The following is a 25,146-nucleotide window of genomic DNA, read 5'->3' as shown; positions in this document are numbered from 1 at the left end:
AAACGAGCCATCGGTCGTAAATGGAGGACCAGCGCATGGAGTGGACAGGAGAGGGGGAAGGGGAGGCAAAGTTCTCAACCTACCTGGAGACAATCCGGGTTCTGAGCTGCGAATTCCTTCCACTCCTCCAAAGTGCAGTGCTTGTGGATGGCTGTGAAGAGGGAGAACTGGGGGAAGGAAACAGCAGGGAAAGGATGAAGTCAGAGGCTAAGACCCCCAGCTGGGAAGTGGCAGGGCACGAGTTCAAGTCCCGCCTGAGGCACGAAAGCCAACAGAGTGACGCTGCCTCTCAGCCCAGCCCACCTCACAGGGTTGTTACTGTCGGGAAAATAGGAGGAAGCTGTGATGGACATGTTCACTGCCTTATTTGTAGGAGGCAGGCAGGGAGGGAGGGAGGGAGGAAGGAAAGAGGGAAGGAAGGAACAGAGAAGGAGGAAGGAAGGAGAGGAACGGAGAGAGAGAGAGAGAAAGGAAAAGAGAGAGAGAGAAAGAGAAGGAGGGAAGGAAGGAGAAAGATAGAAAAAGAGAAAGAAAGGAAGGAAGGAAGGAAGGAAGGAAGGAAGGAAGAAGGGAAGGAAGGAATGAGAGAGAAAGAAAGAAAGAAAGAAAGAAAGAAAGAAAGAAAGAAAGAAAGAAAGAAAGAAGAAGAAAAGAAATGGAGAAGGAGGAGGAGGGAAGGAGAGGAAGGAAGGAAGGAGAAAGAAAAAAGAGAGAGAAAGAAGGATGGAATAGAGAAGAGGAAGGAGAGAGAAAGAAAGACAGAGAAAGAAAGAGAGAGAAAAAGAGGGAAGGAAGGAGAAATGGAAAGGAAGGAAAGAAAGAGAGAGAGAAAAGGAATGGAGGAGGGGGGAAGGAGAGTTAGGAAGGAGAAAGAAAGAAAGAGAAAGAAAGAAAGAAAGAAAGAAAGAAAGAAAAAGAAAGAAAGAAAGAAAGAGGGATGGAATAGAGAAGAGGAAGGAAGAAGAAAGAAGAAAGAAAGAAAGAAAGAAAGAAAGAAAGAGAAGAGGGAAGGAAAGGAAAGAAGGAAGGAGAAAGAGAGAAAGACAGACAGAAAGGAAGAAAGGAAGGTAGGAAGGAAAGAAAATAAATGGAGAAAGAGAAGGGGAGGAAGGGAGGGAGGAAGGAAGAAGAAAGGAAGATAGAAAGAAAGAAAGAAAGAAAGAAAGAAAGAAAGAAAGAAAGAAAGAAAGAAGAGGGAAGGAAAGGAAGGAAGGAAGGAGAAAGAGAGAAAGACAGAAAGGAAGAAAGGAAGGTAGGAAGGAAAGAAAATCAATGGAGAAAGAGAAGGGGAGGGAGGGAGGGAGGGAGGGAGGAAGGAGAAAGACAGAGAAAGAAAGAAGGAAGGAAGAAGAAAAAGAAAGAAATGGGGAAGGAAGGAGAGGAAGGAGAAAGACAGAGAAAGAAATAAAGAAAAAGAAAGAAATGGAGGAGGAAGGAAGGAAGGGAGGGAGGAAGGAGAAAGACAGAGAAAGAGAAAGAAAGAAATAAAAAGAAAGAAATGGAGAAGGAGAAGGAAGGAAGAAGAAAGAAAGAAAGAAAGAAAGAAAGAAAGAAAGAAAGAAAGAAAGAAGAAAGAAAGAAGGAAGGAAGGAAGGAAGGAAGGAAGGAAGGAAGGAAGGAAGGAAGGAAGGAAGGAAGGAAGGAAGGTATGATGGATGGATGGATGGATGGATGGAAGGAAGGAAGGAAGGAAGGAAGGAGAAAGACAAAGAGAAAGAAAGAAAAAGAAAGAAATGGAGAAAGAGAAGGAAGGAAGGAGAGGAAGGAAGGAGAAAGACAGAGAAAGAAGGAAGGAAGGAAGGAAGGAAGGAAGGAAGGAAGGAAGGAAGGAAGGAAGGAAGGAAGGAAGGAAGGAAGGGAGCTTGTGGATGGAATCTAATGCCAGCCCACTTGGACAAACCTGGACTCTCCCTGCATTTTCCCTCCAAAGAGAAAAGGCTAAAACTTACCGAAATCCCCGCAGCTGAATCCCGCCTTCCTCCCTCCGAGGGCTTCTGCTCCCCTTCCTCAACCTGGGGCCCTGGAAGATGGGTGGACTTCAACTCCCAGAGTCCCCCCGCCAGCACGGATTCTGGGAGTTGAGATCCCGCCGTCTTCCAGGGGGCCGGGTTGAGAAACTCTGCCTAAGACAAAGGCATTTAATCTGGGTTTTTTTTTGGGGGGGGGGGGAACAACCGTACCTTGCACAAGGCCTTGGCCATCTCAAAGGTCCCCACGGTGTCCATGTTGGCCGCGATGATGGGAATCCCCGTGTAGGTCTGCTTGGAGTTACGGAAGGTGAAGGATCTCATGAGGTCCACCTAGAGACAAAAAGGAGCCCAATGCAGAGAAGACTCGACTCCCCCAAACTTTAGAAATTCTCGATTCTCCCAACCTTGATGGAACCCAACCTCTGCCTGGACTTAAGCCATCAGGAACGGCAGCCTGTCAATCACCCATCTTCTGCCTGCTACCAAGAGGCAGCCTCAGCAGAGCTGGTAGCAGATTCGGAGAGTGAGGAGGGTTGGGGAGGAAGATGGGCCAGTCCTGGAGTCTGGGGAAGGCTCTGAGGAGGGCTCTGTGTCGGAGGCAGAGAGGGGGCCAGGGCCGTCTGACAGTTATCAGCTGCCTTCGGAGTCCAACATCAGTGAGGCAGAAGAACAGCTGGAGCCTGTTCCCAGTGTGCCCATGAGTCTGGGGGAGGCTCTGAGGAGGGCTCTGTGTCGGAGGCAGAGAGGGGGCCAGGGCCGTCTGACAGTTATCAGCTGCCTTCGGAGTCCAACATCAGTGAGGCAGAAGAACAGCTGGAGCCTGTTCCCAGTGTGCCCATGAGTCTGGGGGAGGCTCTGAGGAGGGCTCTGTGTCGGAGGCAGAGAGGGGGCCAGCGCCATCTGACAGTTATCAGCTGCCTTCGGAGTCGGACATCAGTGAGGCAGAAGAACAGCTGGAGCCTGTTCCCAGTGTTCGCATGCGCAGAGCTGCCAGACGAAGGGAACCGCTAAAGAACAGGGGTCGACTCAGGAGTAAGACCACATGTGGACAATGAACGGCCCCTCCCAGAAGAAATAAAAGAGGAGCGCCAGGGGAGTGGAGTTTGCAGGAGTTCCCTTCATTGGTTCGGGACTCTCGGAGATTCCTGGCCAGTTTCTGCAGATATCGCCCTGGCCGCTCTCCAAGCCAGATAAGGTCTGTGACCGTAAATCCTCCCTCGAAAGACTTTTCTGGATGTGAAGGAGCAGAATTCACAACAAATGAATAAAAGGGGTTTTTTTGTCGGGACCAGGAGTTTGCTTCCTGCTCTTGGGGAGCCTCGGCTAAAGCATCCCCAATCTTTACCAACCACTCTTCTTTTTGCTTCAAACGGCCACTAACCGAATTGTTGTAAGTCAAGGCCTACATGTACTAAACGACTTCAAGGTTGCCTCATTTAACACACGTCCCTTCTGTGTTTCTAACTTGCTAACAACACACACTCACACTCCTCCAAGGATGTTTTCTTCCCCCTGCCAAACACGAAGCGCGATTCTCAAATTCGCTCCAGGAAGAGAAAACACTAAGTAAAGCGGCCTTTCTCTGACTTTAAATCCATAGCTACATATTTATTTATTACTAAACACTGATAATCCAGTGTTGCCCGGGTATTTATGCATAGGGAGGAAATGTCTGAACCAAACAAAATTTGTAATGTTAGATTTTCCCCCTTACCAGAGGGAGCTCCCTTGTGGAGTACTGTGAAGCTGCTACCATGGCAACTTCACGGTGCGGTACAGTAGAAGCCATTTTACAGCAGTACAGTAGAAGCCATTTTACAGCAGTACGGTAGAAGCCATTTGAAGGCACAACAGGCTGTATCTTAACAGAATACACACCCCGAGGAATGTTAGGAGTGTTTACCCCCCACAGTATTTGTTTCCAGAAAGGAAGTCATCTGTGTACCAAGATAGATAGATGATGATAGATAGATAGATAGATAGATAGATAGATAGATAGATAGATAGATAGATAGATAGATAGATAGATAGATAGATAGATACAGTAGATAGATAGATGGATGGATAGATAGATAGATGATAGATAGATAGATAGATAGATAGATAGATAGATAGATAGATGATAGATAGATACAGTAGATGATAGATATAGATAGATATAGATAGATAGATAGATAGATAGATAGATAGATAGATAGATGATAGATAGATAGATAGATAGATAGATAGATAGATAGATAGATAGATGATAGATAGATAAGATAGATATAGATAGATAGATAGATAGATAGATAGATAGATAGATACAGTAGATGATAGATAGATAGATAGATGATAGATAGATAGATAGATGATGATAGATAGATGATAGATAGATAGATGATAGATAGATAGATAGATAGATAGATAGATACAGTAGATGATAGATATAGATAGATATAGATAGATAGATAGATAGATAGATAGATAGATAGATAGATAGATGATAGATAGATAGATAGATAGATAAGATAGATATAGATAGATAGATAGATAGATAGATAGATAGATAGATAGATAGATAGATGATAGATAGATAGATAGATAGATAGATAGATAGATAGATGGATACAGATAGATAGATACAGTAGATGATAGATAGATAGATAGATAGATAGATAGATAGATAGATAGATAGATAGATAGATAGATAAATGATAGATACAGATAGATAGATACAGTAGATAGATGATAGATAGATAGATAGATAGATAGATAGATAGATAGATAGATAGATAGATAGATAGATACAGATAGATAGATAGATAGATAGATAGATAGATAGATAGATAGATAGATAGATAGATAGATAGATGGATACAGATAGATAGATACAGTAGATGATAGATAGATAGATAGATAGATAGATAGATGATAGATAGATAGATAGATAGATAGATAGATAGATAGATAAATGATAGATACAGATAGATAGATACAGTAGATAGATGATAGATAGATAGATAGATAGATAGATAGATAGATAGATAGATAGATAGATAGATAGATAGATAGATGATAGATAGATATAAAATTCACATCTAGCTATCTCAACGATGATTATAACTGCTGCTTTGTCATCTGCAAAGGAGAATGAAAAAAGTCCTTCTACCTCGCTCCGGGATTTGAGTGTACTCCGTTTTGGTCTCAGGAGGACATCCTTGAAGTCCAGCTTAATGTCATTATCTATGTGGGGCATTTTGGATTCCTGTAAAATAAAAAATAAAAAGCAAAACCCTGAATTCTGGAATACCAGGGATGAAATCCCAACCTTTTCTTCTCTAAACTTTTTTTTCCTGACAGTAAGTATCATCAGGAGAATGAATTGACTCCAGAAGTTGTGAATGCTCCAACAATGGAAGTTTTTAAGAAGAGATTAGATAACTATTTGTCTGAAATGTATAGGATTTCTTGCCTAAGCATGGGGTTGGACTAGAAGACCTCCAAGGTCCCCTCTGACTCTGATATTCTTCTATTCTATTCTAATTCTAATATTTCTATTTCTGTTCTATTATTTCTATTTCTTTTATTCTATTCTATTATTGATATTTCTATTCTATTATTTCTATTTTATTATTTCTTTCTATTTCTGTTATTCCCATTCTAATTCTATTATTCCTATTCTATTTCTATTATTCCTCTTCTTATTCTATTCTAATTCTATATTTCTATTTCTGTTCTATCATTTCTACTTCTTTTATTCTATTCTATTCTATTATTTCTATTTCTATTCTATTAATTCTATTCTATTCTTTCTATTTCTATTATTCCTATTCTTATTCTATTCTAATTCTAATTCTAATATTTCTATTTCTGTTCTATTCTTTCTATTTCTTCTATTCTATTCTTTCTATTTTTATAAAATTATTTCGTTCTGTTTCTTTCTATTTCTATTCCTATTCTAATTCTATTATTCATATTCTATTTCTCTTATTTCTATTTTATTCTAATTCTAATTCTAATATTTCTATTTCTGTTCTGTTCTTTCTATTTCTTCTATTCTATTCTTTCTATTTCTATAAAATTATTTCTTTGTTTCTTTCTATTTCTATTATTCCAATTCTAATTCTATTATCCCTATTCTATTTCTATTCTAATTCTAATATTTTGATTTCTGTTCTATTCTTTCTATTTCTTTTATTATAGTATAGCCTTTATACTATAATAGTACAAAATAAATCGTCATTGTACAAAATAAATACAACGAAATTGGTTTTAGCTCACTGGTGCAATTCATGACAAAAAATACAAACCATATAAATAGTATAAAGAATAATCCCAATGCAAGTAATATTCTATTCTATTATTTCTATTTCTATTCTATTATTTTTTTCTATTTCTATTATTTCTTTCTATTTCTATGATTCCTATTCTTACTCTATTCTACCCTACCCTACCCTACCCTATTCTATTCTATAGTTAAACGATCTCCGATGCAAATTATTTTCCATCGGTCATCCCTTGCTTTTTCAAAAGGCAACTGGACTTCCTAATTTTCAGGTATTTTTCCTTGAAGACGTTTCCCTTCTCATCCGAGAAGCTTCTTCAGTTCTGACTGAATGTTGGAAGATGGATTTATATTCCTTTGCAGTCATCTGGTCGTTAGTACTCTCTCTGAGAGCCGTTGAGGCCACTTGGACGTTTATCTGTGCCCTCGGGGTCTTCAGATACAGGTATTCCTCGACTTAAAACAGTACATTTAAGGACCATTCAAAGTTACGACAAAAAGTGACTGACGACCGTTTTTCACAGGTACGACTTTTGCAGCATCCCCGTGATCATGTGACCAAAATTAAGATGCCTGGCAACTGATTCACGCTTACGACGTGAAGGTCCCCTTCTGCGACCTTCTGAAAAGCAACGGGGATGCCAGACTCACTAAATAACCGGGTTCCTAATCTGTCAACTGCAGTGATTCATTTCACAACTGCGGCAAGGAAGGTCGTACAACGGAGCAAACACTCACTTCGCAAATGACTCACTTCACAGCAGAAACGTTGGCCTCAATGGTGGTCGTACGTCGAGGACTGAAGTGGGGGTGGATGACAAGCAAAATGTCTTCGAGGAAAAAGAAAAGTCGAATTGCCTTTTGAAAAAAGATCTTTGGGGAAACCTGGATGACTGGGAATCTACGTAGATCTTCTCAATAGTGTTTGCAAGTTGGCTCAGTGACTAAGACGCTGAGCTTGTGTATCAGAAAAGTTGGCGGTTCGAATCCCCAGCGCCGCGTAACGGAGGGAGCTCCCGTGACTTGTCCCAGCTTCTGCCAACCTAGCAGTTCGAAAGCACGTAAGAAATGCAAGTAGAAAAATAGGGGCCACCTTTGGTGGGAAGGGAACAGCGTTCCGTGCACTTTGGATGTTGAGTCCCTGCCAGCCACGTGACCACGGAGACGTCTTCGGACAACGCTGGCTCTTTGGCTTTGAAACAGAGACGAGCGCCGCCCCCTAGAGTCGGGAACGACTAGCACATACGTGCAAGGGGAACCTTCACCTTAGTTAATGATAATTTTCAAATTACACTTTCAACTTTGTGACACTTACCCTGGGTGAATTGTGTTGAACCGAAGATTGCTGCCAATAAATGTTTATGACCTCCGTGTGACCATCGGCCTCGATTTCCAGCCGTCCATTCCCGTCATTCTAATCTAAACCAAAATAAAGAAGCAAATAAAACGGAATTGAATGACCAAAGTCCAGCTTGATCGCAAGCGAATCTCTCCGTCCCATAAACCTTTTGTCATCCCCATCGCCAATCTTTCGAAACCGCCGTTACTTCAACGCGCACGCAGTCACCAGATACGGAGCGGAAAAACTCCCTCTGCCCATGGGGCTAAGACTTCCTCTGCCCATGTTAAGAGTCCCCACGGGGCGGGCCCCCCCCCCCCAATCGCTTCATCCCCAAACTGGGAAGCTTCAGATCCATCTCTGGGTGGGCTTGGACCACTTAAGGCTCTTTGATCTTAGGGAAATCTTGGCTGGCTTTGCATTATACCTCCCTGGTGGGGCGGGACTACAACCCCCATGCGCCCCAGCCAGCGCGACCCATGGGGATTGTAGTCCTGCCTAGCCCACATGGAGGGCATGAAGTTGGAGGGATGCCAGGTTAGCCTAAGGCAGTGTGCATCGACCTTGGACATTGGAAGATGGCTGGACTTCAACTCCCAGAATCCCCCAGCCAGCCATATTGGCTGCCTGGGGAATTCTGGGAGTTGAAGTCCAGCCATTTTCAAGCTGCAAAATTGGGAAAGCCTGGCTTTTAGCGATGCCAACCTTGCACCCCAACCCAGAATCTCCATTTTGCTATCTCAAAACTGGCATCACATTCCACATTTTGAGGGTGCGGAGTATATAGGGGGCTGCACAAATCCCTACTTCCGGTTTCCCCGGTTTTCGCTTTCCGCCCGCTTCCGGTCTTTTGGCGCTCCCTTACAGGGATAAAAAGCCGACCGCGGACCTTCTCCCGGCTTCCAAGGCCTCCGCTCTAAGCCCCTCGAAGCTGGCTGCCGTTGGCTTTAACGGAGGAGCAATGCCTTGTGGGAAACGTAGTTCTCACTCTAAGCGCCTGCAAAGCCCACAAGGGCTGTTATAACTACATCTCCCTTAAGGGAGCGCGCTCCAGCGGGATGACGTCAAGCGCAGAGGGAAAGGCTAATCAGTTAACTTCGGGAAGAAAAACTACAACTCCCAGCGGTCAAAGCGTCACAACTTTTTCTCCGAGCGGCCATGTTTGTTTTCTTTTTTTTTAAAGTGCTTTCATTCAGCGGTAGAACAAGGGTTTAAATAATTATAGAATTATTAATTCTAATTTCTAATAATTAATTATTATTAGAAATAGAATGATAGCTCCTTCCTTCACGTTATCGGCGCTCTTTCTTTTAAGCAGCCTATCAAAAAGGAAGAGCTGTGACGGGATCGCGGGGTGTGCCGGGAAATGGAGTCCTCCGCTCCGTTTCATCCCAGCGACTCTAGCGGGGGAAAAGACAGCATCTCCCATAATCCAGCGCGACAAACGGCGGAAGGATATCTTAGAAGCATTCTCTCCCGTGTTTTTGAATTTAGGGACAAGGGACGGAAGTGACGTCACAAAGCGACCGGGAAACAACCCGTCGGGCGCGAGGCGCCTCGAGGAGAAGCCAGTTCCGCTTCCGAGGTCGGAGGTTGGGCGGCGCTGAGAGGCACCGGGGCGGCCGAGCGAACGAGAGAAAGATGCTGATCAAAGTGAAGGTGAGGCGGGAGGCTCCGGCGGAGGGGAGCCGCGAACGGGCCTTTCCATGGCTGCTGAGGCACCGGGGCGGCATCCTTTTGGGAGCGCCGGCCGCGGTGCATTCTGGGAGTTGCCTCTGAGGCGCCGGCAGGTAGGAGCCAGACCGGTAGAGCTCCATGCCGTGAAGGGCGGCCTTCCTTCCTTAGGGGCCGCCCTGGTTGCTTGAAGGGCCTCGTACAAAAGGCGGAGGTCGTGTGAGGGAACGCAATCCCCACAAAGGTTGTGTCACAGCAGACACAATCCCCACAACCAGTTGTTCCCTTGTGGTCGTAAGTCGAGGAGTAGCTTTTTTTTTTGCCAGCAGCTCATCCAAAGAACGGATCATCTGCTCCTTTTTATAAATATCATAATATTTATATTAAAATACTTATGTCATATAGCAATACGATATAAATATGTTATAAATATTTCTTTTATTCATTAAACATGAAACTCAGACAACTGAAGATTCAAAAATGTGTCACAAATACCATTGGCTGGTGCTAAAGGGTGATATGGGTCGCTGCCAAAGTCCTAGGTATCAACCTTATTATTATTATTACAATTATTACAATTATTATTACTATTACTATATTAATTAAACATAAAACAGTCAACTGAACATTCAAAAATGCATCACAAATACCATTGACTGGTGCTAAAGGTTGATATGGTTGCTACCAAGGTCCTAGGTATCAACCTAATAATAATAATAATAATAATAATAATAATATTCTAATTAATATTATTATTTACTTTATTTGTTAAACATAAAACTCAGTCAACTGAACATTCAAAAATGCATCACAAATACCATTGACTGGTGCTAAAGGTTGATATGGTTGCTACCAAGGTCCTAGGTATCAACCTAATAATAATAATAATAATAATAATAATATTCTAATTAATATTATTATTTACTTTATTTGTTAAACATAAAACTCAGTCAATTGAACATTCAAAAATGCGTCACAGATACCATTGACTGGTGCTAATGGTTGATATGGGTTGCTGCCAAGGTCCTAGGTATCAACATTATCATTATTATTATTATTATTATTATTATTATTATTATTATTATTATTATTATTATTATTATTATTACAATTACAATTACAATTATTACAATTATTATTACTATTACTATATTAATTAAACATAAAACAGTCAACTGAACATTCAAAAATGCATCACAAATACCATTGACTGGTGCTAAAGGTTGATATGGGTTGCTGCCAGGGTCCTAGGTATCAACCTAATAATAATAATATTCTAATTAATATTATTTACTTTATTCATTAAAAACAAAAGAGTCAACTGAACATTCAAAAATGTGTCACAAATACCACTGACTGGTGCTAAAGGTTGATATGGTTGCTACCAAGGTCCTAGGTATCAACCTAATAATAATATTATTATTCTAATTAATATTATTATTTACTTTATTTGTTAAACATAAAACTCAGTCAATTGAACATTCAAAGATGCATCACAAATACCATTGACTGGTGCTAATGGTTGATACCGGTTTGCTGCCAGCATCCTAGTTACCAACCACGTACCTTCTTAAAATATATGGTGTTCCAAGTAGCACAGTTTTTTGCAGTTCCGCTGGTGTTATTGCAGGAAGCTGCAATTTGTTGACATCTCTTATAAACCTCTTGGACATGGTACCAAGTCCCCCAATGACAATGGATGTCACTGTCGCATGTTTCATCCATAATCGCCTTGTTTCGATGGCTGGGTTGCAGGATTTCGTGATTTTTTTCCCCCAGTTCTTTTTCTCCAACTCTGGAAATTATTATTTTTATTTTATTTTCCAACTGGCATTTGTATTGGGGGGGGGGAGTGTCCCGTTTTGGAGGTGACAAAATCATTTTAGTGCAAGATCTCACCTCTATACCATGTACACATGAGCTTTTCCTCTGCTTGTATATTAATTTTAATGTTTGTAACGTCTGCTGTTTAAATGTTTTAATCCCATAATTGTTTTACTCTGTTATTCATGGTATTGTGAGTCACTTGGTAGAGATGGGCAGCATAGAGCTTTAAAAGGTCATGATAAAGAAAGGCCAAAAACAACAACAACCTGCAAATAGAAATAAAATGACTGTGGCAAAAAAAAAAAAAGCCAAGCTAGGACTAACAGTGGTAGGCAACCTGGGTGAAACCCCAAAAACATCTGGAGCACCTCTTGAATTCTATCGGCATTGGCAAAAATCCCCATCGGTTAATTGCAAAAATAACTTAGATGAGGTAATAGAAGGGGAACTTAACCAAATTTGCAGATGATACTAAGCTGGCAGGAATAGCCAACACCCTAGATGATAGGCTCAAGATCCAAAGGGATCTTGACAGATTCGAACCCTGGGCTCTCTGTAACGAAATGAAATCCAATGTAGAGAAAAGTCTTACACTTAGGCAAGAAAAACCAGAAGGACACATACAGACTGGTTGAAACCAGGTTTAATAGCAGTCACTGTGAGAGGGATCTTGGAGTCTTAGTGGACAACCAGTTAAATATGAGCCAGCCATGTGTGGCAGCTGCCAAAAAAAAGTCAATGCAATCCTAAATTGCATCAACAGAGGGATATAATCAAGATCAAGGGAGGTACTAATACCACTCTATATAAGACCACACCTAGAGTATTGCGTCCACTTTTGATTACCACACTATAAAAAGGATGTTGAGACTCTGGAAAGAGTGCAGAGAAGAGCAGCCAGGATGATGAGGGGACTGGAGGCTAAAACATACGATGGACGGTTGCAGGAACTGGGCCTGGCTAGTCTAGTAAAGAGAAGGACCAGGGGAGACATGAGGACAGTCTTCCGATAATTGAGGGGCTGCCCTCAGAGAGGAGGGAGTCAACCTGTTTTTCAAAGGACCCGAAGGCCAGACAAGGAATAATCGATGGAAACTGACCAAGGAGAGATTCAACCTGGAAATAAGGAGGAATTTTCTGACGGTGAGAGTAATCAACACATAGAACAGAAGTTGCCTTCGGAAGTTGTGGGAGCTTCATCACTTGGAGGCTTTCAAGAAGAGCCTGGACTGCCATCTTGGCAAAAATGGTGTAGGGTCTCCTGCTTGGGCGGGGGGGGGGGGAGTTGGACTAGATGACCTCCAAGGTCCCTTCCAAGTCTGTTCATCTGTTAATCTGCCTATCCCAGGGCCTTGGAAAGGACTCGAGAGGTGGACAAAAAAAATGCCAAATCCAGTCTGAACATCTGGCTGACTGTGTAAGGAATCTATCGGTCTAAACATCTGGCTGACTGTGGACCAATCCCAGCAATAATCATAATCTCGCATTCTCCACGTATACATTCGCATATAAACTGCTTTGTTTATGTTGTATTTGTGCTGATAAATAAATAAAGGGAGACTAGTATAGATCTATTTCGAGCTAATTAGCTCTCATCAGCTAGCCATACCCTTACTGGGATTTGAACCCGGGCTGTATATATCTTAGGCAGGAGTCTTAGCCACTAAGCCACGGGCTCTCTTCCTTATCAGTATGCTTTGTTTATTTATCAACTTTATTTGCTATCCATCGCGCGGGTCAGGTGACTCTGAGCGGCCTTGTTTCCCGGTTTATCCCCTAGAATGGATTGATCGAACTCCGACCAACCCTCTTGCGAGGAGACGACACTCTTACCGTTTAGAAGACCGAGGATTCCCACCATTTCTAACTTTTCATCATACTTTTTGTATTTTCCCCTGGCATTTTCTCCCAGGCTCCAACAAAGGAGAATGAAATTCCCCCTCACTTCATCGCTCTTGTCATCTTTTGCCTTTCTGGCTAAATCTGACTGATTTTATTGCAATGGTTGGGAACTGTGCGGAGACATTGAGAGTCAGGGAGCATACAGGTTTAATATTATTACTAGGCAATAACCCAGGGTTGCCCAGGTATTTATTTATAGGAGGAAAATGTCCGGACCAAACATAATTTGTAATGTTGGATTTTCCCCCTTACCCTCTGGAACGACCTCCCCCCCGATATTAGAATCATTGCTGATCTCCGCTCCTTCCGTAAGAAACTCAAGACCCACCTGTTCCAATCATCTGGCCTGGCCCAATCACAATCACAATCATAATCTTAATCATAATTTAATCCCTGACCTTCCTGGCCGGTATTTTGTATTTTATATTTTAAATTCTGGGGTATTTTAATTGGTTTTAATTACTAGCTAATTTCATGTTCATTGTACAGACTTTGTTTAATTTGTTTTTCTGTGATTTTGTACTTCCGTTGTTTATAGTGCACTTTATTCCTGTCTGTACACCGCCCCGAGTCCCCTTGGGGAGAGGGGGCGGTTTATAAATCGAATAAATGAAATGAAATGAAATGACTAGAGGGAGCCCTCCTGTGGATGACTGTGAAGCCGTTACCATGGCAATTCCACTGCACTGTACAGTAGAAGCCATTTGAAGGCAGTACAGTAGACGCCATTTGAAGGCACAACAGGCTGTATCTTAACAGAACGCACACTCCCAAGGGGAGTTACGGGTGTCTTACCCCCACAGTATTTGTTTCCAGAGAATAATTCATCTGGGTACCAAGTTTGATTGAAATTGCTCGAGGCGTTCCAGAGTTATGCTGGAACGAACATACATACATACATACATACATACATACATACATACATACATACATACATACATACATCCTTTTTTATGTATATAAATAAAATAATAATGGTAGGTAGGTAGCTAGGTACCTTCTCCAAAACACCAGAGGGCAGGACAAGAAACAACAGATGGAAACTTACCAAGGGGAGAGGCAACCTGGAATTAACATTGAGGACAATCAACCAGTGGAACAGCTTGCCACCAGAAGTTGTGTGCTCCATCCCTGGAGGTTTTTTAAGAAGCGACTGGACAACCATTTGTCAAGAATGGTACAGGATCTCCTCCTTGAATGGGGTTGGACTAGAAGACCTCTAAGTTCCCTTCTAATGCTGTTACGCTATTCTGAATACCAATTCACTAAGCAAGCATCTTCCTCTCCTCTTTGAAATCCTGTCCAGACATTTGAATTCAAAGTATTAATAACCGCAATAGGAACTAAAATCAACCATGATGAAGGACTGGCAGAGTCTTCAGGCTTAAATCTAATTAATAGCTTGGAGACATAGTCATTTTGGATGTTAATTAGAAGCCGGCTCTTCTCGGAGGCACAGGTGGTAACTCAAAGACATGAGAGCTTCCTCTTGTTAGCTATAAATTAGCTAAAAAAACCAAATGGATAGGTACAGTATATGTGGTACCTTGCTCAATAGTAGCAATTGGGAGAGGGATCTTGGAGTCCTAGTGGACAACCATTTAAATAGGAGCCAGCCGTGTGCGGCAGCTGCCAAAAAAGCCAACGCAATCACAGGTTGCATAAACGGGGGGATAGAATCAAGAGCACGCAAAGCATTAATACTACTTTATAATGCCACACTTGGAATACGGCATCCAGTTTTGGTCACCACAATGTAAAAAAAGATGTGGAGACTCTAGAAAGAGTGCAGAGAAGAGCAACAAAGAGAATTAGGGGACTAGAGGATAAAACATATGAAGAATACTCGCAGGCTCTGGGTATGTCTAGTTTGATGAAAAGAAGGACTAGGGGAGACATGATAGCAGTGTTCTGATATCTCAGGGGTTGCCCCAAAGAAGAGGGAGTCAAGCTATTCTCCAAGGCACCTGAGGGTAGAACAAGAAGCAATGGGTGGAAACTAATCAAGGAGAGAAGCAACTTAGAACTGAGGAGAAACTTCCTGACAGTTAGAACAATTAATCAGTGGAACAACTTGCCTCCAGAAGTTGTGAATGCCCCAACACTGGAAGTCTTTGAGAAGATGTTGGGTAGCTATTTGTCTGAAACGGTGTAGGGTTTCCTGCCTAAGCAGAGGGTTGGACTAGAAGACCTCCAAGATCCCTTCCAACTCTGTTATTCTAGAATGGAATGGAAGAGTACAGTAGAATAGAATAATATAGAATAGAATAGAATAGAATATTGGAATGGAATAGAATAGAATGTTGGAATGGAAGAATCGAATATTGGAATGGGATGGCACAATACAATAGAATATTGGAATGGAAGAATAGAAAAGAATAGAATATTGGAATGGAAGAATAGAAAAGAGAAGAATAGAATATTGGAATGGGATGGAAGAATAGAATAGAATATTGGAATGGAAGAATAGAAAAGAATAGAATATTGGAATGGGATGGAAGAATAGGAAAGAATAGAATAGATTATTGGAATGGGATGGAAGAATAGAATAGAATATTGGAATGGAAGAATAGAATAGAATGGGATGGAAGAATAGAATAGAATAGAATATTGGAATGGGATGGAAGAATAGAATAGAATATTGGAATGGAAGAATAGAATAGAATATTGGAATGGGATGGAAGAATAGAATAGAATAAAGAAATGGAATGAAATAGATTAGAATAGTATAGTAAAATACAATAGAATAGAATAATAGAGTAGAATATAGGAATGGAATAAAATGGAATGGAATGGAATACCTCCAAGCTCCTTTCTAACTCTCTTGTTCTATTCTATTCTATAAACGCCAGCCAGATCCTTGAGCCTGGTCTGCCTCTATCCAAGTAGGATCTAAGCCGGAAACATCGATGAATGAAAGACCTTTTGATTCGTGCATAAACAAGGAGAGGAGCTCCCAGAGATACAAAGCTAGCAGATCCATTCCCATCTCTCTTTAGAACTCAACCAGAGTGGGATTCGGCGGAGGGAGTGGACAATGGTGCTTTGATGAACTTTTTTTTCTTCTTCTTCTTTCGTTGCAGACGCTGACCGGGAAAGAGATCGAGATCGATATCGAACCGACGGACAAGGTATCGGCCCTCAAAAGAATGGGGTGGATTTTGATCTTGCCGTCTATCCGTGTTCCGTGTCCTGCTTTGCCTTCAAACGCAGTTCACTCCCCCGTCCTTCGAAAGTCTATATTTGTGGAAAAGGGAGGAACTTCTGTGCAAAATAGGGGGGAACTCACTCCACCATGCCCCCACCCCTACTTTCTACAATCTTTATAAAGCCTTAGTAAGGCCACACCTGGCATCCTGCATCCAGTTTTGGTCACCGCCTAGGAACTAGGATGATTAGGGGGCTTGTTGTTAGTTGCGTGTTGACCCATCGCGACCCCATGGACGACGTTCCTCCAGGCCTTCCTGTCCTCTACCATCCCCTGGAGTCCGTTGAAGCTCACACCGACCGCTTCACTGACTCCATCCAGCCACCTCCTTCTCTGCCGTCCCCTTCTTCTTCTGCCCTCCATCGTTCCCAGCATGAGGCTCTTCTCCAAGGAGTCCTTCTTCCTTCCCATTAGGTGGCCAAAGTCTTTGAGTTCCTTCTTCAGGATCTGGCCTTCTAAAGAGCAGTCAAGGTTGATCTCCTCTAGGACTGACCGGTTGGAGGCCTTGAAGTCCAAGGGACTCACAAGAGTCTTCTCCAGCACCAGAGTTCAAAGGCCTCCATTCTTTGGCGCTCAGCCTTCCTTAAGGTCCAAACTTCACAGCCATCCATTGCAACTGGGAAAACCATTGCCTGCGCTAGACCCACTTTTGTTGGCAGAGTGATGTTTCTACTTTTTAGGGGGCTGGATAATTTAATTCAACTGAAGATAATTTAATCTAAGCAGATCATACAAATTGAATGCTTCTGAAAAGATTGGAGACTAAAACGTACAATGTAGAGTTGCAGGAACTGGGTTTGGCTAATCTAGAGAAAAGAAGGACTAGAAAGGGACATGATAGCAGTCTTCCAGTATTTGAGGGGCTACCCCAAAGAAGAGAGAGTCAACCTATTCTCCATAGCACCCGAAGGCAAGAGAAGAAGCAATGGAGGGAAACTCATCAAGGAGAGAAGCAACTTGGAACTAAGGAGAAACTTCCTAACAGGGAGGACAATTAATCAGTGGAACAGAAGTTGCCTCCAGAAGTTGTGAATGCTCCAATACTGGAAGTCTCCAAGAAGATGTTGGATAGCCATTTGTCTGAAACGGTATAGGGTTTCTGCCTAGGCAGGAGGTTGGACTAGAAGACCTCCAAGGTCCCTTCCAGCTCTATTCTTGGTTGATTTCCAGATAACTTCAGGGAAGGGCATTTAGCCAGGATGACCAAAGGATTCCCTTCCATAGAGAGAATGATTCAGCCACTCTCTACATCCTTACATTCACCTTCCTCTCTCTAGCTTGTATCTGTTGGCCGATTTTCCTTCTCAATCTTCTTTTCACCCAGCGGTTGCCTTCACTGACTTACTACTCTCTCCAGAACTCCTCTTCAATTCCCCCACCAAATCCTAAGATGTTAAATCGCCCCAGGTGTACTCACCCACATGGGAATCCCTGCCACTTTTCCTCAATCCTCCAGGTAATTCCTGGAGAAGCCCTTCTGGCAAATGATCAGATGTTGATGGCCTACACCGGAGCAGCTTTGAAAAGGGGCCGTAGGTTGGAGTGAAGACGCTGGGGTGTTTTCCTTGGGAGCAGAATCAAACATGACAGCCATGTTTCTCAGACTTGGAGAACTGGAAGATGGGTGGACTTCGACTCCCAGAATTCCCCAGCCAGCATGGGGAATTCTGGGAGTTGAAGTCCACCCATCTTCAAGTGGTCAAGCTTGAGACACATGCAGTAGGTTACAGAGGTGCTGAAGCTTTGTGAGTTTCAGAAATGTGTGAATTCGCCTTTTAGCCAGGCAGCTAAAAACCTTTTTTCAAACTTGGCTACTTGAAGATAAGGGGCTGCTTGGCAGGCTAGCTGGGGGATTCTGGGAGTTGAAGTCCATCGTTGCCAAGGTTGCAAAACACCGGTCTTAAATCATCCCACGCTGCTTGTTACGGCCCTTCCCTCCTCCCACCGGGTGGAAGCTAAGAACTCTGCTCTACGGGGAAATAGACCTTACTCTCTTTTTTTCCCCCTTTCTCTGTTCCCTTTCAGGTGGAAAGGATAAAAGAGCGGGTGGAAGAAAAGGAAGGCATCCCGCCTCAACAGCAGCGACTCATCTACAGCGGCAAGCAAATGTGAGTTTTAACCAAGGAGAGTACCGTATTTTTCGGAGTATAAGACGCACCTTTTACCCTCAAAAAGGAGACTGAAAATATACACCGAATGCAGCATTTTTGGGCCTCCCGAAACCTCGCCCCCTTTGCAAAAATGGCCATGCATAGCCTTTAGGAGGCTTTCAGAGTGCTCCTGGGGGCTGGGGAGGGCAGAAATGAGTGAAAAACAGGTCAATTTTCTGCTCAATTTTGCCCCCCCCCCCCAGCCCCCAAGAGCACTCTATAAGGCTAGCATGCAATTGTTTTGACAACCACGGGCATTTTTGCTCGTTTTGGGGGGGCACCCCCTCCCCAGGAGCACCCTGCAAGCCCCCACCCCACCCCTCCAGGCTATTCATGCCTTTTTTGGGGGGGAAACCGGGCCCATTTTCACGAAAATGGGCCGTTGTGAGGTCTGCAGAATGCAAAAACTTTTTTTCCCCTTTTGGAAAGCTCTTTAACCGATGGATGAGAATTAGATTGATCAAGTGCTTTGCCAGCAGAAACAAAGTCTTAGGTGCTGCAGATTGTCAGCGATTTCCTTCTCCAGCCCATGGATAAATACATCTGGGAACATCTACCTACCTACGGTATTTCTCTCTCTCTCTCTCTCTCTCTCTCTCTCTCTCTCTCTCTCTCTCTCTCTCTCTCTCTCTCTCTCTCTCTCTCTCTCCCCCCTTTATCTACCTACGTACCTACCTACTCTCTCTCTCCCTACCTACCTACTGTATTTCTCTCTCTCTCTCTCCCTACCTATCTACTGTATTTCTCTCTATATATATATATATATCTTTCTATTTCTCTCTCTATCCCACTACCTACCTACACCCTGTCTCTCTCCCTCCCTCCCTACTGTATTTCTCTATCTCTCTATTTCTCTCGCTCTCTCTATCCCTTTATCTACCTACCTACTTACCTACCTACTCTCTCTCTCTCCCTCCCTCCCTACTGTATTTCTCTCTCTCTCTCTCTCCCTACCTATCTACTGTATTTCTCTCTCTCTCTCTCTCTCTCTCTCTCTCTCTCTATCTATCTATCTATCTAATCTATCTATCTATCTATCTATCTATATATATACATACATACATACATACATACATACATACATACATATATATCTTTCTATTTCTCTCTCTATCCCACTACCTACCTACACCCTGTCTCTCTCCCTCCCTCCCTACTGTATTTCTCTATCTCTCTATTTCTCTCACTCTCTCTATCCCTTTATCTACCTACCTACTCTCTCTCTCTCCCTCCCTACCTACTGTATTTCTCTCTCTTTCTCTCCCACTTTATCCCTCTATCTACCTACCTACTTTTTTTTTTAATTTGCCTCTTCAAAACCTTGGTGCCTCTTATACTCCGAAAAATACGGTATGTCCTGCCAGCATAGATTTTATCCTAATTTTTTTAGGGGGAGGGACATAAAAAAAAAGTCCATCATCCAAAATGAGGCCGAGAATGTTTTGAAAAGCAAGGGAATCGCAATTCACAGCCTTCCCTGCAAAGGAGCAGAATCCTTGGGGAAGCCTGCAGGAAATCGGAAGTCATGATCCCACGAGGTCCTCACTTAATGCCCTGCAGTAGTCCTCGTTTCACAAGGGCAACTGAGAGCTCTCGGGATTGCTGTCTCTCTCACCCATGCCGTCACATGAACATCCCGCTTTACGACCGCATTGCTTAGTGACAGGAATTCTAGTCATTAAGGGAGGACTGCCTGTAATTTGAGCCTGCTGAGGCTGGAGTGACAAATCTGGGTTGATTCGTTTCATGAAACCATCAGCTTGTTTTCTTGGCCATCCAAAAAAACTATCCATTCTTCCTTTATTACTTTTATAATATATAAAAATGGCTGTATGTGTGCGTGTGTGTGTTGCAACATAACTCTGGAACGCCTGGGCAGCTGAAATGAAAAGGAATGAAGTATATCTATAGTGTCAAATCACAGTACTTTTGACAGAGAGTGCATTTTGGATTCAAGTTCTGTTAAGATACAGACTGTTGTGCCTTAAAATGGCTTCTACTGTACAGCACTCCACAAGGAGACTCCCCTCTGGTAAGGGGGATTTGTTCCATGCAACTCCGGGTTATCAGCTAGTACAGTGATGGCGAACCTTTTTTGGCTCGCGTGCCAAAAGTGGGGGGAGCACGGGGGGGGGTGCGCGAATGTGCCACACCCACAATGCTATGCGCACGACCCCAGCGTGCACGCGCTCACAACCCGCACTCCCCCCAATTTCTGGTGTACTTTTTTCGCCCACCCCAGGCTCCAGAGGCTTTATAGGAGCCTGGGGAGGGCGAAAACAGCCTCCCCCGCCTCCCCAGAGGCTCAGGAGCTTCCCTGAAGCCTCCGGAGCATGAAAAACCGGTCCTACGAGCAAACCGGAAGTTCCGGTTTGCTCGGAGGGCCGGTTTTAACCCTCCGGAGCCTTCAGGAGGCTTCCCTGAAGGCTCCGGACGTCCAAAAACAACCCTACAAGCAAACTGGAAGTCACTTCCGGTTTGTCCGTAAAGCCGCACGCTCGTGCATCCCCCCCCCCCCCCCGCAGATCCCCCTCTTTTGGCACGCGAGCCAAAAAAGGTTTGCCATCACTGTACTAGCTGATAACCCGGCGTTGCACAGAACAAATCTCCCTTACCAGAGGGAGTCTCCTTGTGGAGTGCTGTACAGTAGAAGTCATTTTAAGGCACAACAGGCTGTATCTTAACAGAACTTGAATTCAAAATGCACACTCTCAATGTGCAGTCACAACTGGTTTGTCCGTAGGGCTGTTTTTTGTCCTCCGGAGCCTTCAGGGAGTCTTTCTTGAAGCTTCCGGAGTGTGAAAAAATGGCCCTGGCCCCTGAAGGCTCCGGAGGGCTAAAACCAGCCCTATGAACAAACTGGAAGTACATTCCTGAACTTCTGGTTTGCATCTAGGGCTGTTTTTTTTTTGCACTCCGGAGGCTTCAGGGAATCCTCCAGAGGGCAAAAAATGACATCCAAAGGAGGCCAAAGTGTGCCCTGACAAATGGCTCCCCGTGCCACCTGTGGCACGCGTGTCATTGGTTCGCCATCACAGAGCTAGTATAAACCTACTACAGTTTAACACAACCCAGAAACGAAAATTAAAATAACAACAGAAGACTCTTTTTCTTGGGTGGCCCTTAAACATGTTCCAGGATGAACATTGTTCTGTGCAGATTCTTTGGTAAGATTAATACAGGCACTCCTCGACTTGCAACATTTCGCTTAGCGACCATTCGCAGTCACAACAGCCCTGAAAAAAGCGAGGCGTGGCCGTTTTTCACACTTACGACCGTTTTTCACACGTATTGCAGCATCCCCGAGATCACATCCTCAAAATCCGAACACTTGGCAACTGATTCGTATTGATGACAGCCGCGCCCTCCGCCCCTTTTGCGACCTTCTCACCAGCAAACTCGGGGGGGGGGAGGGGAGCCAAGATTCATTTAACAACCGTGTTTCCCAACTGAACGACTGAAGTCGTTCCCTTAACCACTGTGGCAAGAAAATGGGGCAAAATTTCACTGAAAAACTGTCTCATTTAGCAACGTAAATGTGGGCTCAGTTGTGGTCAAAAGTCAAGTGTTGTGATCTACCAGTGGCCAGCGGAGCCGGCAGCAGATTCGGACAGTGAGGAGGGTTGGGGAGGAGCATGGACCAGTCCTGGAGGCTGGAGAAGGCTCTGATGAGGGCTCTGTGTTGGAGGCAGAGAGGGGGGCTGCCTTCGGAGTCATCAGTGAGGCAGAACAACAGCTGGAGCCTGTTCCCAGTGTGCGCATGGGCAGCGTTGCCAGAAGCAAAGAACAGCTAAGAAATCAGGGTCGACGGAGTAAGGACACAGGTGGGCGATGAATGGCCCCTCCCAGAGGACATAAAAGAGGAGCAAAAGGGGAGTGGAGTTTGCAGGAAACAATTGGTTCAATCGGCCGTTAGATTCGTTTCAGGAGTGTGAAGATCTGTCCTTGAATCTCAGAGACTCTCTGCCCAGTCTTTCACAGCACCTCATTGGGAAAATATTGACCTGGCAGCTTTCCAAGACAGATAAGGTCTGTGGTCGTAAATATTCCTTTTGAAAGACTGTTGGTGAATGTGAAGGAGAGGGATTCACATTCCTTTAATAAAAGGGGTTTTTGTCAGGACTCCTGCTTTTGGGGGGAAGCCTAGGTCAGAACAAAACAACCGAAAAGACATTCTCCCTCACAGCCAACACCCAGATATGAAGTAAACAAGACCAGATAAGCAAGTAGGGAAGTCACAATGTTGTCGCCAAGGAAGAAACCTCACCCCCCGATCGCAACCGATCTGGCAACCAGCCACCTTCGTTCTCCCAACCCACATGACGTTCCTCAGGTTGGTGACGAAACGTCTGGAGGAAATCCAAGGCTCCCACAAACCCCAAAGAACCCCAAAGCTCAACTCTTCATTCTCGAAATAATCCAACGCTCAACTCCGAAGTTATACAGGCAGTCCTCGACTTACGACCGCAATCGAGCCCCAACATTGACGGGCTTCAGCGAGACGTTGGTTAAAGTGAGTTTCGTTTCCGTGCCACGACTTTTCTCGTCGCGTTCGTAAAGCGGACCGTTGGCAGTTCTTCCGTTCGTTAAGCGAACCCGGTTTTCCCCCCATTGACTTTGCTCGTCAGAAGGGGAATCACGCAACCCTGGGGACACTTCAAACGGTCACTAAGCGAACGGTTGCCAGTCGAGAACTTTCTATAAATGAAATCTTTGTTTCGTACCCTCCTTCCTTTGGAGTGGAAAAATCCGAATTATCTAACATAACGATGCTATCTGCTTAATTTCCTCAATCGGTGCGTAATTGAAATCGGCACACGACCAAATTCTGAATCAAACTTGGTATTAATGAAGTAATTAATGTTAAAATATTGGATTTATCTTGGCAATTAAAAAAAAAAGGCTTGTTGGGGAATCGGGAGATCCGGGATCCAATAAGTCCTTTATTTTTCCTAAGACCACACCTCCTGGGCACCAGATTTCTAATATAGCCAGGCAAAGATATATGTGTGGTGCAGTGGCCTAGAGCTCTCGTCTCACAATCAGCAGCTGCGAGTTTGATCCTAGGTAGAAGCGGGTAATTCTCTCTCTGGGCACGGTGAGAATATCACTGCTGAACAAAACTCAGTTCTGGCGACAGGAAGGCAGCCGGCCAGGAAAGACTCTGCTAACTCCAGTCAGTTGCCCAAACTCCACTCCGCAGGGGATGAGGGGGTCGTTAAAAGAAGATGAATGATATATGTGTCTGGAGTAGGCATCCCCATTCCAAAATTGGGCTTCACTCCCTGCTTTTGTCTCCCCCCCGTAGGAATGATGAGAAAACGGCCGCCGACTACAAGATCCAGGGCGGCTCGGTCCTTCACTTGGTCCTAGCCCTGCGTGGAGGCCTGCGATGATGGCATCCCCGGCCCCGCCGCGCCGCCCCCCTTTCCCCAAAGCCCCCGGATGTGGGTGAGCCTCACCCCCCCCTCGAGGCGTCATGGGAGGCCCGTCGGGTTTGAGCGCATCCTGCTGGCCAACGACGCCTCCCCAGATGTCCGTTTTTTTTGCGAGCCGTCATTGGAGAGGTTGGAAGGGGGGGGGATTGTGTTTTAGGGGAACGGGGTGCTCTTTTAAGTTATCGGGGTGCAGCCTCCGTCTTGCTGCATGTGGGTAAGGCTCCGTCTGCTGGTTCCCCCCCCCCCCCCGGTCCCTAAGTCTTTTTCCCCCCATCATCCCTGTCATTTTGTGGCTAATAAATGTTCAATAAACGTTTCACAACCGTCACAGCGTCTTTTGCGTCTTCTGGAATCTGGGGGGGTTTCCTTGGGGGCGGGGGGCTGTCTTGATTCTTGTCCACTCCGCCTTTGCTAAGACCTCGACGTACGACCGGAATCCTCAATTTACAACCGGTCTACTTAGGAGCGGGTTGAAGCGAAGACGAAACACACATACACACACCCAAAAAAGGTACCAAATAAGTTTCGATTCACAGACACACACACACCCCGTCGCATCGCAATTTGCACACTCCACAACCAGCCACGTTTGACCGTGTCTCGCGGTCATGCGACTACGATTTAGGACAATTTTTTGCCCGCTGGAAACCGGGGTTTTACTCTGGTTTCCGACTAACGTCCGTGGCAAAAAATAGCTTCGCTTAACCTGGTGATTCACTTAGCGACCGCCGCAAAAAGAAACTCAATCAAAACTTGGTACGGTCTTGTGGGGAACCTACTTAATCGGCCCGGCTTCATCGTAATTCTAGACGCCGTTATGGTTATACGTTGAGGGCCCCTAACATTTGAGTGAAGAAAAATTAAGCTCTTCATATTTTCATCATCAGGTTGATAAACATTTGGGGAGGAGTCGCATCGAAGTTGAATTTCTCTTTAAAGAAGAACAAATGTTGGGATTTATATCCTGCTTTGGCTTTGTACAATTCAAGATCTTTTTATTGGTTGAAAAGGTGGGTGAGGCTGAGCGCCTGGTCAGCCGTCACACAAGTGGGTTTCGTTCCTAAAGCGGGACTAGAACTCGCCGTCTCCTGGTGATTAGGCCCAGTCACCCAGCTGACTTTCTTGCCAAAGGTGGGACTAGAACTCGCCGTCTCCTGGTGATTAGGCCAAAGTCATCCAACTGTCTTCCATGCCTACAATGGAACTAGAACTCACGGTCTCCTAGTTGTTGGCCAAAGTCACCCAGCTGGTTTGCATGCCTACTAGAAGTCAACTTCTCCTGGTGATTGGCAAGAGACCAGCATAGAAACAACAAAGCCTCCTCTCTCCTTGCATTGATATTTCCTCCACCTCCTCCCTGCAAACCCCGCG

General features: G+C 44.3%; 2 protein-coding genes across 2 annotated transcripts; one reads left to right on the top strand and one right to left on the bottom strand.

Annotated features, from left to right (window-relative positions):
• Positions 1–74: 74 nt before the first annotated feature.
• On the bottom strand, positions 75–8,524 carry LOC309400633 (GMP reductase 2-like; the record flags this gene model as incomplete). The annotated part of the gene is made up of 5 exons (XM_081969193.1): positions 8,442–8,524; positions 7,553–7,656; positions 5,122–5,217; positions 2,181–2,300; positions 75–167 (listed from the first exon to the last, which is right to left on the bottom strand). The coding sequence occupies exons 3-5, from the start codon at positions 5,206–5,208 to the stop codon at positions 75–77; spliced, it is 300 nt and encodes a 99-aa protein (XP_081825319.1). The 5' UTR covers positions 5,209–5,217; positions 7,553–7,656; positions 8,442–8,524.
• Positions 8,525–9,079: 555 nt separating this feature from the next.
• LOC309400480 (ubiquitin-like protein NEDD8) lies at positions 9,080–24,103 on the top strand. Its single transcript, XM_081969001.1, has 4 exons — positions 9,080–9,235; positions 16,063–16,110; positions 18,213–18,295; positions 23,646–24,103. Exons 1-4 carry the CDS (start codon positions 9,218–9,220, stop codon positions 23,731–23,733), a joined length of 237 nt encoding a protein of 78 aa, XP_081825127.1. The 5' UTR covers positions 9,080–9,217; the 3' UTR covers positions 23,734–24,103.
• The last annotated feature ends 1,043 nt before the right edge of the window (positions 24,104–25,146 follow it).

The sequence above is a fragment of the Natrix helvetica genome, assembly GCF_964273705.1.
Source record: "Natrix helvetica genome assembly, chromosome: W".
In the NCBI taxonomy this organism is placed as follows: Eukaryota; Metazoa; Chordata; class Lepidosauria; order Squamata; family Natricidae; genus Natrix; species Natrix helvetica.
This window is presented reverse-complemented; position numbering and strand designations above follow the sequence as displayed.

Bases quoted from the DNA above. Each gene is read 5' to 3' on its own strand.
- LOC309400480 (XM_081969001.1), top strand. The intron at 16,111-18,212 runs GTATCGGCCCTC...GTTCCCTTTCAG, and splicing joins ATATCGAACCGACGGACAAG to GTGGAAAGGATAAAAGAGCG. The intron at 18,296-23,645 runs GTGAGTTTTAAC...TCCCCCCCGTAG, and splicing joins ATCTACAGCGGCAAGCAAAT to GAATGATGAGAAAACGGCCG.